Consider the following 12,370-nt stretch of genomic DNA (forward strand, 5'->3'; position numbering starts at 1 on the left):
CACTAAAAAGATTCGATGTACCTATTGACAAGGGTACAAGGCCAAGTTGTGATTTTTTTCTCAAAAAGGCTCAAAAATCATAAGTTAACAATAATATTTCATAAGTTTTGTTTTCTTCAATTATTACATACGTAATTATTAAAAAAGGTTACATTCTTGCATTTCAAATTCCAAAATTACAATATAAATTGAAAAAGACGAAAACAATTACATAGTCTACCATATGCGAAATCCTGTTGCACCAAGAAGAATATTTATTATTATTTTTTAATCTTGATGAATTTATTTGAAGTTAAATTGATGTTACTAATCAACAGCACTTAGCTTGGGCGAAGACTTGTTTAGAAAGGTGTCAGCTTGGCATTGTCAAAGCAATCACATGTATGATACAGGTATTACATATAATTTATCGTATTAATTACATTAACACATAATAATAAGCACTGGCTTCGGCAATCAATGTTGCTCAAATTGGTAAATTGATAAACAAATTGGTTATTATGGCTTATTATTGAACTGTATCTTTAAACAATAAAAGCTAAGATTGTTTTGATAAGTAATTTGTTAAAGCGATGAGTGCTCCTAACATCAGGTATATATACTGCCATTGACACTGTTCGCTCATTCTCAGTTTTTCTCTCAACAATTCACATTTGACAATATTCTCTCAACATGAGTCTTGTGACAGTACAGAAACCAGTTAAGATGCCTTTCAGTATTGACGAGCTAGCAAAGAGTAGTAGGGTTTCCAGTTTAGAGCAGGCTAAACATGTCGGCAGCATATACGCTAAATTCCAGAGAATTGTCAATTTTCAGCAAGAGAATACGCCAGTGAAGTTACAAGCCACTGTCCAACCAATGACCAGTACTCCTATTTCGCTACCGCTCGCAAATTCAAGCATAGAGCGACAACTCAAAAGAAAAAGGGAAAACGACTCAATTTATTCAGCCGATAGCAGCCTTGAATCATCTGGAACCAAATCAACAAACAGTCTTTCGTCAATCTCAGACGACACGACTGAGATACAAGACAAACCAAGTAAAAAGGCAAGATGTATGTTTACGTCAAAACAGATTACAGAATTGGAACAATGTTTCTTAACCAACAGATTTCTGCCTATTGAAGACAGACCAATGCTGGCTAAAAGACTGAAGCTTAGTCAACAACAAGTTAAAACATGGTTCCAGAATCGTAGAATGAAAGAAAAACGCCTTCAAAAACTTGGAACAACAACAGAATGGCAGAAGATGGCACAAGGAACACAGTTCGTTTCTAAGACGGCACAGTTTCCACATGAGGCCGGGTGTCAGCCACTTACACTCCCGGGATTCTTGAACTTCCAACATCAGTACCCAGGATCACCATCAACACAGATTTATGATCCGATGTCACTTATGTATGGGTATGGTCTGATGTCACCCGTTTTGTATCCAGAGTACAGTCGACCAGTTTACAATGGATTATCTCCTCAGCCATTAGATCAACACAGAATGTGAAGAAACAATTAGAAAAGATGATATGTGATATATATGTGACTTAAATGACTGTTGATGTGTAAAATGCTTGTTTTTATTTATTCTTGTTATGAATATTGTTGAAATGTTATTGTTATGATAATAAATATGGAAATACTGCAATGAATTTGTATTGGTTTTTTTTAAAGAGGATTTTACAAGAAGGCACCATAAAATGCTGTACTTTATTACTTTTACTCTTCACAAAAATTAGCACAGTCATATCATATTAAAATACAACAGGAACATTTCCAAACGTTTGAAGACCCATAATCTTTCAAACGCGATAGCCTTTCTATTTAATAGCATAGTTCATGGGCTTCATCAGGTTTCACTTATGGTATTTGTCAGTTAATCTTTCTATGAGATATTTTTTAAATAGCTTAAGTGTATTTTGGTTATGGCAAGGAATGATGATATCAGATAAACCGACACCATTACATGTCCCAAGTCAATCTTCAAACGTACACCACTAGCATACAATTCAAATACCAAATTCAACTGGTGAACCCGTAACGATTGTTATTTGGAATATAAACCGAGGGAAGAGCGTGGTATGCCGTATTGAAAGCTGTGAACAAAAGCTGAGCAATGACACGTGGGGTATACGTCAATACATTAATAAACAGAATGAGATGTGGAGTATACGTCAATGAGTTAATAAAAAAAAAATGAGATGTGGGGTATACGTCAATACCTTTCATAAACAAAATGAGATGTGGACTATATGTCAATCCAGTTTATAAACAAAAGGAAATGTGAGGTATACGTACACGACCATTGCAGTAAAATAAACAAAAGTAGATGTGGGACATACGTCAATACAGTTAATAAACAAAATGAGATGAGGGGTCAACGTCAAAGCAGTTTATAAACAAAATGAGATGAGGGGTCAACGTCAATACAGCCAGGTGACAAACAGAATGAGATGTGGAGAATACGTCAATACAGTTAATAAACAAAATGAGATGTGGAGAATACGTCAATACAGTTAAAAAACAAAAGGAGATGTGGGGTATACGTTAATACGGTTAATAAACAAAAGGAGATGTAGGGTATACGTCAATACGACCAATAAACAAAATGAGACGTGGGGTATACGTCAATACGGTTAATAAACAAAAGGAGATGTAGGGTATACGTCAATACGGCCAATAAACAAAATGAGACGTGGGGTATACGTCAATACGGTTAATAAACAAAAGGAGATGTGGGGTATACGTCAATACAGTTAATAAACAAAAGGAGATGTAGGGTATACGTCAATACGGCCAATAAACAAAATGAGACGTGGGGTATACGTCAATACGGTTAATAAACAAAAGGAGATGTAGGGTATACGTCAATACGGCCAATAAACAAAATGAGACGTGGGGTATACGTCAATACGGTTAATAAACAAAAAGAGATGTAGGGTATACGTCAATACGGCCAATAAACAAAATGAGACGTGGGGTATACGTCAATACGGTTAATAAACAAAAGGAGATGTGGGGTATACGTCAATATGGTTAATAAACAAAAGGAGATGTGGTATATACGTCAATACGGTTATTAACCAAAATAAGATGAGGGGTATACGTCAATACGGTTATTAACCAAAATAAGATGAGGGGTATACGTCAATACGGCTATTAACCAAAATAAGATGAGGGGTATACGTCAATACGGTTATTAACCAAAATAAGATGAGAGGTATACGTCAATACGGTTATTAACCAAAATAAGATGAGGGGTATACGTCAATACAGTTAATAAACAATTAAGTCTCGGTCACACCTTACCGGATAGCACGAATGGACGCCTAACGGATGAAAATAAAAGTTGTTCGTTGACAAAACTGTTATCCGTTGGGAGTCCGTTGATGTAGTGACCAAATAAAACGGACGCGTAACGAATGCATAACGGACACACAACGGATATGCAACGTACGAGAAACGGAAACGTACCGGACAGAACGGACGTCGAACGTGCATCCAACGGACGAGTACCGCATAAAACGGACACCTAACGGAAGCGTACCGGATTAAACGGATGAACAAGATTTACGGAAAAATTAAATGCGACAAAAATAATACATGTAAATCGCATAAATATTCCAAATGTTTCTGTGTAACTGGTTTTGATTTATTCTTCAAAATACCGCCAAAGAGCAGTGTCTGGCCTAAATAAGAGCTGCTTGATTTTGAAGACGTGCCCTTACTCTAATATCGATTATGAATAACAAGAATATACGAACCTTAAGAAATCTAATTGGCATTTCTGACGCGAAATTTTCAATTGGCATTGATCCGTTTCAGATCCGTTCATCGTCCGTTTCAGATCCGTTCGGATGTATAACGGACACGTAACGGATACAAAACGGAAACGAAACGGACGAGTACCGTAAAAACAGACTCCTACCGGACACTCAACGGACATTTCATCCGTTGGAAGTCCGTTGAAAGTTTTGAACATGCTCAATAATTTTCACCGGACAGAACGGACGTCGACGGATAAAACGTACACTAAACGGACATGCAACAGATATGACGAACGTCAAGCGGATAAGAACGGACGTCTAACGGATAAGAACGGACGTCTTACGGGCATGAACGGATTGAAAAAAAGTTATCCGTTAGGCGTCCGTTCGTGCTATCCCGTAAGTGTGACTGAGGCTTAATGATATGTGGAGTATACGTCAATGAGGATTTTGAAGAGAAAAAAAATGTTGGGTATATACATCAATAAGGTATATGATCAAAAAAGATTTTTAGGTATACGTCAATGAGGATTATGGACAAAAAGAGATGTGGAGTATACGTCAATGCGGTTTTTTTATAAAAAAAAAAGAAATGTTCAATAAATGTCAATAAGATTAGTGAACAAAAAGAGATATTGGGTATATAACGCTTACGACGAAAACGAGATGTGATGTTTACGTCAATAAGTTAATAAACAGTAAAAGATATGGGATATACGTCAATACAGGTAATAAACAGAATGAGATCTGGGGCATTATTAGTTATCTTGGTGTAATTGGCTGCGCCTCAGGGTGTATGAATTTTCAACAACGGTGTAAAATTCTGTACACCCCTAATTACACCAAGAAAACGAATTTATTTCCTCATGAACAATTCCGTTACTTATTTTTACACCAGGATTTAAAAATTGAAAAAATGGTAATGAAAAAATTTCCAGTTTAACATTTTTCAATGGCGAAGTTGCTGCGCATCGTCAAATACTATTTTCTTAATATTAAGGAAAATTCAGAAATTTTTTGTGTTCTTTTAAAAAAAAAATTTTGGCAAAATTTTATTTTTTTCAACTTTTTGGCATTATTTTAAATATCCCGGGACAAACAAGGGTGGGGTGTTATTTGTGGTAATTAACCAATCAGATTGCAGTAAATCTGCTGCATAAGAAATAAACGTCACTACAGGTGATAAACATTATGATTGATTGATTGATTGTTGGTTGCTTTACGCCGCATTAGCACAATAAACATTATGAGATGTGGGGTATACGTCAATAAGGTTCATAAACAAAATGATATGTGGAGTATACGTTAATACAGTTTATAAACAGTATGAGATGTGGGGTATACGTCAATGAGTACTTTGAAAAGAAAAAAAAGAAATGTTGGGTATACATCAATTAAGTATTTGATTAAAATGAGATTTGTGGTATACATCAACGAGGATTATGGACAAAAAGAGATATGGTGTATACGTCAACAAGCTCTATGAACAAAAAGAGTTGTGGGGGTTCAAGTACATCAACGAGGATTATGATCAAAAAGATATTACAGGTATACGTCAATGAGGATTATGAATAAAAAGAGATATGGAGTATGCGTCAATAAGATTTTTAATAAAAAAAAGAAATGTAAAGTAAAAGTCAATAAGGTTTATGAACAAAAAGAGATGTGGAATGAACAAAAGGAGATATGGGGTATATAACGTTTACGACGAAAACGAGATGTGGTGTATACGTCAACACTATGAACAAAAAGAGATGTGGTGTATACGTCAACAAGCTCTATGAACAAAAAGAGTTGTGGGGTTTACATCAACGAGGATTATGATCAAAAAGATATTACAGGTATACGTCAATGAGGATTATGAATAAAAAGAGATGTGGAGTATACGTCAATAAGATTTTTTAAATAAAAAAAAAGAAATGTAAAGTAAAAGTCAATAAGGTTTATGAACAATAAGAGATGTGGAATGAACAAAAGGAGATATGGGGTATATAACGTTTACGACGAAAACGAGATTTGGTGTTTACGTCAATAAAATTTATGAACAATAGGTATGGGGCATACGTCAGTTATATTTATAATATCAAAGAATTTAGGGTATACGTCAATGGCGTAGTGGTCAAACGGTGTGGGTCACCCGTCAGTATGGTTTATGAACAAAAGAAGTTGTGGTGTATACGTCAATGAGGTTTATGATCAAAGGGAGGTGTGGGATATACGACAATACGGTTATTAAGCAAAATTAGATTTAGGGTATACGTCAAAAAAGTTAATAAACAAAATGAGATGTAGGGTATATGTCGATACGGTTAATAATCAAAATGAGATGTTGGGTATACGTCAGTACAGTTAATAAACATAATTAGATGTTTGGGTATACGTCAATACGGTTAATAAACAAATGAGATATAAGGTATACGTCAATAAAATTAATAAACAAAATTGGACGTTTGGTCTACGTCAATACGGTTAATTAACAAAATGAGCTGTAGGGTAAACGTCAATACGGTTAATAAACAAAACGAGACGTGGGGTATACGTCAATACGGTTATTAAACAGAATTAGATGTGGGGTATACGTCAAAACGGTTAATAAACAAAATGAAATGTGGTGTATACGTCAATACAGTTATTAAACAGAATTATATGTGGGGTATAAGTCAATACGGTTAATAAACAAAATGAGATGTGAGGTAAACGTCAATACAGTTAATAAACAAAAGGAGATGTGGGGTATACGTCAATACGGTTAATAAACAAAATGAGATGTGGTATATACGTCAATACAGTTATTAAACAGAATTAGATGTGGGGTATACGTCAATACAGTTAATAAACAAATGAGATGGTAGGTAAACGTCAATACAGTTAATTAACAAAATGAAATCTAGGGTATACGTCAATACGGTTAATAAACAAAAGGAGATGTAGGGTATACGTCAATAGGTTAATAAACAAAATGAGACGTGGGGTTTACGTCAATACGGTTAATGGGGTTTACGTCAATACGGTTCATGGGGTTTACATCAATACGAATAATAAAAAAAGGAGATATGGGGTATACGTCAATATGCTTAATAAACAAATGAGATGGTAGGTAAACGTCAATACAGTTAATTAACAAAATGAAATCTGGGATATACGTCAATACGGTTAATAAACAAAAGGAGATGTTGAGTATACGACAATACGGTTAATAAACAAAAGGAGATGTGGGGTATACGTCAATAAGGTTTATGAACAAAAGGTGATGTTGGGTATACGTCTATAAGGTTTATTTACAATAGGAGAAGTGGAGTATACGTCTTTAATGTTTATGAACAAAAGGAGATGTGGGGTATACGTCTATAAGGTTTAAAAACAAAAGGAGATGTAGGGTATACGTCAATAAAGTTTATTAACAATAGGACAAGTGAAGTATACGTCTATAATGTGTATGAACAGAAAGAGATGTGGGATATACGTCAATAAGGTTTATGGACAAAAGGTGATGTTGGGTATACGTCTATAAGGTTTATTTACAATAGGAGAAGTGGAGTATACGTCTTTAATGTTTATGAACAAAAGGAGATGTGGAGTATACGTCAACAACGTTAATGGACAAAAGGAGATATGGAGTATACGTCAATAAGGTTTTTGATCAAAAGGAGGTGTGGGGGTATACGTTTATTGTGTTTTTGATCAAAAGGAGGCGTGGGGTATACGTTAATATGGTTTTTGATCAAAAGGAGGTGTGGGGTATACGTCACTTTGGTAAATGAACGAAAGGAGATGTGAGGTATACGTCACTTTGGTTAATGAACCAAATGAGATGTGGGGTATACGTCACTTTGGTTAATGAACAAAAGGAGATGTGGGTCATACGTGACTTTGGTTAAAGAACAAAAGGAGATGTGGGGTATACGTCACTTTGGTTATTGAACAAAAGGAGATGTGGGATATACGTCACCTTGGTTAATGAACAAAAGGAGATGTGGGGTATACGTCACTTTGGTTATTGAACAAAAGGAGATGTGGGTATACGTTAATAAGGTTTTTGATCAAAAGGAGGTGTGGGGTATACGTCACTTTGGTTAATGAACAAAAGGAGATGTGGGGTATACGTCACTTTGGTTATTGAACAAAAGGAGATGTGGGTATACGTCAATAAGGTTTTTGATCAAAAGGAGGTGTGGGGTATACGTCACTTTGGTAAATGAACAAAAGGAGATGTGGGGTTTACGTCAGTTTGGTTAAAGAACAAAAGGAGATGTGGAGTATACGTCACTTTGGTTTATGAACAAAAAGAGATGTGGGGTATACGTCACTTTGGTTTATGAGGAAAAGGAGGTGTTGGGTACAGGGTTGGCAAAAAACCGGGTTTTATGAGTATTGCCCAGCCCAGTGGGAAATACTAGGAAAACCCGGGTTTTACTGGGTTTAAGTGGGTAATACTGGACAATACTGGGTAATATAAAATACTGATCTGAATTTTATATAGGATTCAGTGATCAAACATCATTGTTATACATTTAAGATATAAATAACCTTTTATGTTTGTCTTGATTGGTAAAACTGTAAATATAAAGCAAAATTTATTTTTTAAATGAATATAACTAACAATTACATGTAAGAAAAATTACATTTTAATAATGTTTATGTGTACTGTAACTAATTAGTAAGTAGTTATTCAGATTAGAATGCAGATTTGTTTATGTAACAATAATCAGCCCTTTCAATTCTATAAGTGTTTATGGCATGACCCCTTGGTGTGTTTATTTAGCAATATGAATGTATAACACTTGAAATTAACAATTCACTTCAACATTGCAATACGTTTTTTTTTCTTCAAAGTATGGATTATTGAAACAATGCTTGGTAATTAACAAGGTTTCCTTAAATGTGCAAATCTTGTATTCTGCCTACATAGAAGGGAATGAAATTGAATTTTTCATTCTTTTAGAAATGACTGTCAATGGTTATCTTTATAAAAAGTATATATTTAGCTGTAATACTACTGAGAAACGACACAAAGACTTTACTACTTTGTGTTAAAATAAACTTAAAAAATCATACTGCCCAGTAATGCCCAGTATTCCTAATGTCTGGTAGTATTGCCTAGCCCGGGAAAACCCGTGTTTTTCCCTCGGGAAATCCCAGGCGGGTAATACTTTGCCAACCCTGGTTGGGTATGCGTCAAAAAGGTTTAAGAACAAAAGAAGATGTGGAGTATACGTCAATAAGGTTGTGAGTTTTTGTGATATTGAACAGATATATCGTAGTGAGTTATCAATATAGTTTACGGGTGCGGGAATTCTCGCTACATTGAAGACCCATTAGCATCTGAAGAAAAAGTTTTTTTCTTTTTCTTTTTTTTCTTATCATAAAAATGATTTTTTTAAATTTATTTGTCAAAGTTACATCATTATAACGGGAGAGATCCGTTTACGCCAAAACTGCGCCCTTATGCGCCACAACTTTTTTTCTCTACGTTTGCGCCACCTGTTTTAAAATTACATGGTATCAATAGCGCCAGAAATAAAACATACGATTGCGCAAATTAGAAGAAAAATGACTTCCCTCCACCTTTATTCGGACTTGGAACCGGCAGTTTACACGGCAAATTATTGTTTCCTTTTCTGAAACAATCTTTCTTCTTACTTCTGTTGCATGGGTACTTCCTAGTTTAATGTATATAACGCGAGTGTACCCAAATTGCACCTATTTTGACAGATTTTTCACCTACGTTTTTTTTATGATCAAGACAAAAATTTCCATTCTGTGTTTATTTTGTAGCCATATCCTTCTTTATTATATAGGTACACCTATTTGATTTTTAATCCATAATGATTCATAGAAAAATGGGTTTGAATCGACCTCCAAACTATCCATGATTCCGTAATGAGGAGTACCAAAATCATCCATGCTTAAATTCACATCATTAAAAATCGAATAACAGATGTTTTGTTTTATTTTTTCAAATATTTAGAGCAATTTGACATTCGAACATGCTCACCATTCATTTTTTAAGAAATGGATGCCTGTAACATACTTTTTTTGTTCATGTTAAATGATGACTTTTTTGAACGTCGCATGGCGGCGTGTTCGTACATTTTTCTTTTCCATTGAAAGCTTCATCTGTTGATATATACTGTGAACGTTTAGTGTATATTTGAATATATTCACCTATTTTGTAAGACGTGTATAATGTCAAAAAATCAAAATACAAGTTGTTTAGTCTCAAAGAAAACACTTTTAAGAATTGCTCAGCTGTTTATGTTGAATAGGTGCAATTTGGGTACTCGGTGCAATGTAGCTTGTAACTTCACTTTATTGTCCAAAAAGACAAACATTGAAGGATGAAATGTATAAAACAGTTCACAATAATTCCCCGTGGAATGCTTCTGCTCAATTACTAGTACATCTTGCGGTAGATAGAGTTTCAGCCCATACGTTGGTGGGAGCAAAGCACTGTGTCATGATCAACGTATGTGGGTAAAACATAATCAACAAAAGCTTATATTTTCTTCTCTTTTGGCATATCGTGTATTAAATATTCAGCAAAGCAATAAGTTTTCTTCTCTCTCTGTACATGGACTGTCTACTACATTTCACGTCATTTCTCTGCAGATGCTCATCTTCATGGGGAAATATCTCCGATCATATGATACTTTTTAAGCCAAACATATTATAAGAATACATTTTAATCATTAATTTTTATGATAGAAATGTGTACAGATAAATTGGGGCAAATGGTACATTTTGAAAACAAAATTTGGCGCAAATGATACCCCTGAAAAACAGTAATTGGCGCAAAAGGACTGCTGCCATTATAACATAGCGACATTTTAAAACAGCACTTTCAGTTCGTTATAATATATACAAGTTTGAAATATATATATAAAAAAACAAATTCATACGTTGTAAGAATATATTCCGTCAGATACTTATAATATTTTCGAATTAAAAAATTACCCCAAAAGGGTGTTTTCGTTGCATTTTTATTATAAAGTTATAAACCATATATTATATTCTTTTTAGTAATGTTTGTTTAAATCTCTATTGTCTTTTATTTACGTTATTTCACTATGATCTTAATGCTCATGTATTTCAATATTGAGTGTAGTAGATAATTTATATATTGTTGTTAATTTTCATACCTTTTCGATCAGTTTGTTATCGCCGATGTTTTAATCAAATTGCAATCTTCATTAATGAATTTCATTAGTTTAGTTTTAATTGGTGTTTCTAATTACAGCACTTAGCTTGGGTGACGACATGTTTAAAAAGGTGCCATCTAAGTATTGTCAAAGCGATTATAACAATTACGTAGCAATAAAGATACTAATTAATCATGTTAATTACATTAAAACATTATACTTAGCAATGGCTTCGGCAATCATGGTTGCTCAAATTGGTAGATTGAGAAACAAATAGGTTTTCATTGCTAATTATCAAACTGTATCTTTAAACAGTAGAAGCTTAGATTGTTTTGATAAGTAATTTGTTAACGCGATGAGTGCTCTTAACATCAGGTATATATACTGCCCATGACACTGTTCGCTCATTCTCAAGTTTTCTATCAACAATTCACATTTGACAACAATCCCTCAACATGAGTCTTGTCACAGTACAGAAACCTGTTAAGATGTCTTTCAGCATCGACGAGCTTGCTAAGAGTAGCAGAGGTACCAGTTCGGACCAGTCCAAACATGTCGGCAGCATATACGCTAAATTCCAGAGAATCGTCAATTTTCAACAAGAGAATACGCCAGTGAAGTTACAAGCCACTGTCCAACCAATGACCAGTACTCCTATTTCGCTACCGCTCGCCAACCCAAACTTAGAGCGACAATTTAAAAGAAAAAGAGAAGACGATTCAATATTCTCAGCCGATAGCAGCCTGGAATCATCTGAAACCAAATCAACAGACAGTCTTTCGTCAATCTCTGACGACACTACTGAGATACAAGACAAACCAAGTAAAAAGGCGAGATGTATGTTTACGGCAAAACAGATTACAGAATTAGAACAATGTTTCTTAACGAACAGATTTCTACCGATAGAAGACAGACCGATTCTGGCTAAAAGACTGAAGCTTAGTCAACAACAAGTTAAAACATGGTTCCAGAATCGTAGAATGAAAGAAAAACGCCTACAGAAACTTGGAACAACAGAATTGCAGAAGATATCACATGGTACACACGTTTCAGTGACGACAGCACAAGTTCCACCTACACTTCCTGGATACTTTAGCTACCAACATCAGTATCCAGGATCACCTTCAACACAGTTTTATGATCCGATGTCACTTATGTATGGATACGGTACGATGTCGCCCGTTATGTATCCAGAATACAGCCGACCAGTTTATACTGGACTTTCTCCTCCGCTAGCAGAACAACACAGAGTATGATACAACAATAACTATGACTTAAATGATATTTGTCTGTAGACATGTTATATGCTTGTTTTTATTTATTATTGTTATGGATATTGTTAAAATGTTATTGTGTAATGATAAACATGAAAATACTTTACCGAACTTATATTGTTTTTATAAATCAAACATCCAAATACTATCCACACTGATCTGTGTCCACACTTGTTTTATAAAAAAAAAATCAAACACAC

General features: G+C 34.5%; 2 protein-coding genes across 2 annotated transcripts; both read left to right on the forward strand.

The window, feature by feature from the left end:
* The first annotated feature begins 663 nt into the window (after positions 1 to 663).
* LOC139482910 (homeobox protein vent1-like) lies at positions 664 to 1,537 on the forward strand. The gene has a single exon (XM_071266934.1). It carries the CDS (start codon positions 673 to 675, stop codon positions 1,495 to 1,497), a length of 825 nt encoding a protein of 274 aa, XP_071123035.1. The 5' UTR covers positions 664 to 672; the 3' UTR covers positions 1,498 to 1,537.
* A 9,791-nt stretch (positions 1,538 to 11,328) lies between these two features.
* On the forward strand, positions 11,329 to 12,160 carry LOC139482911 (homeobox protein vent1-like). The gene has a single exon (XM_071266935.1). The coding sequence runs from the start codon at positions 11,352 to 11,354 to the stop codon at positions 12,150 to 12,152; it is 801 nt and encodes a 266-aa protein (XP_071123036.1). The 5' UTR covers positions 11,329 to 11,351; the 3' UTR covers positions 12,153 to 12,160.
* Positions 12,161 to 12,370: the final 210 nt, after the last annotated feature.

The sequence above is a fragment of the Mytilus edulis genome, chromosome 7, assembly GCF_963676685.1.
Source record: "Mytilus edulis chromosome 7, xbMytEdul2.2, whole genome shotgun sequence".
Lineage (NCBI taxonomy): Eukaryota > Metazoa > Mollusca > Bivalvia > Mytilida > Mytilidae > Mytilus > Mytilus edulis.

What these genes read in the sequence shown, in the direction of transcription:
- LOC139482911 (XM_071266935.1), top strand. Translation starts at nt 11,352, where the DNA reads ATGAGTCTTGTCACAGTACAGAAACCTGTTAAGATGTCTTTCAGCATC.
- LOC139482910 (XM_071266934.1), top strand. Translation starts at nt 673, where the DNA reads ATGAGTCTTGTGACAGTACAGAAACCAGTTAAGATGCCTTTCAGTATT.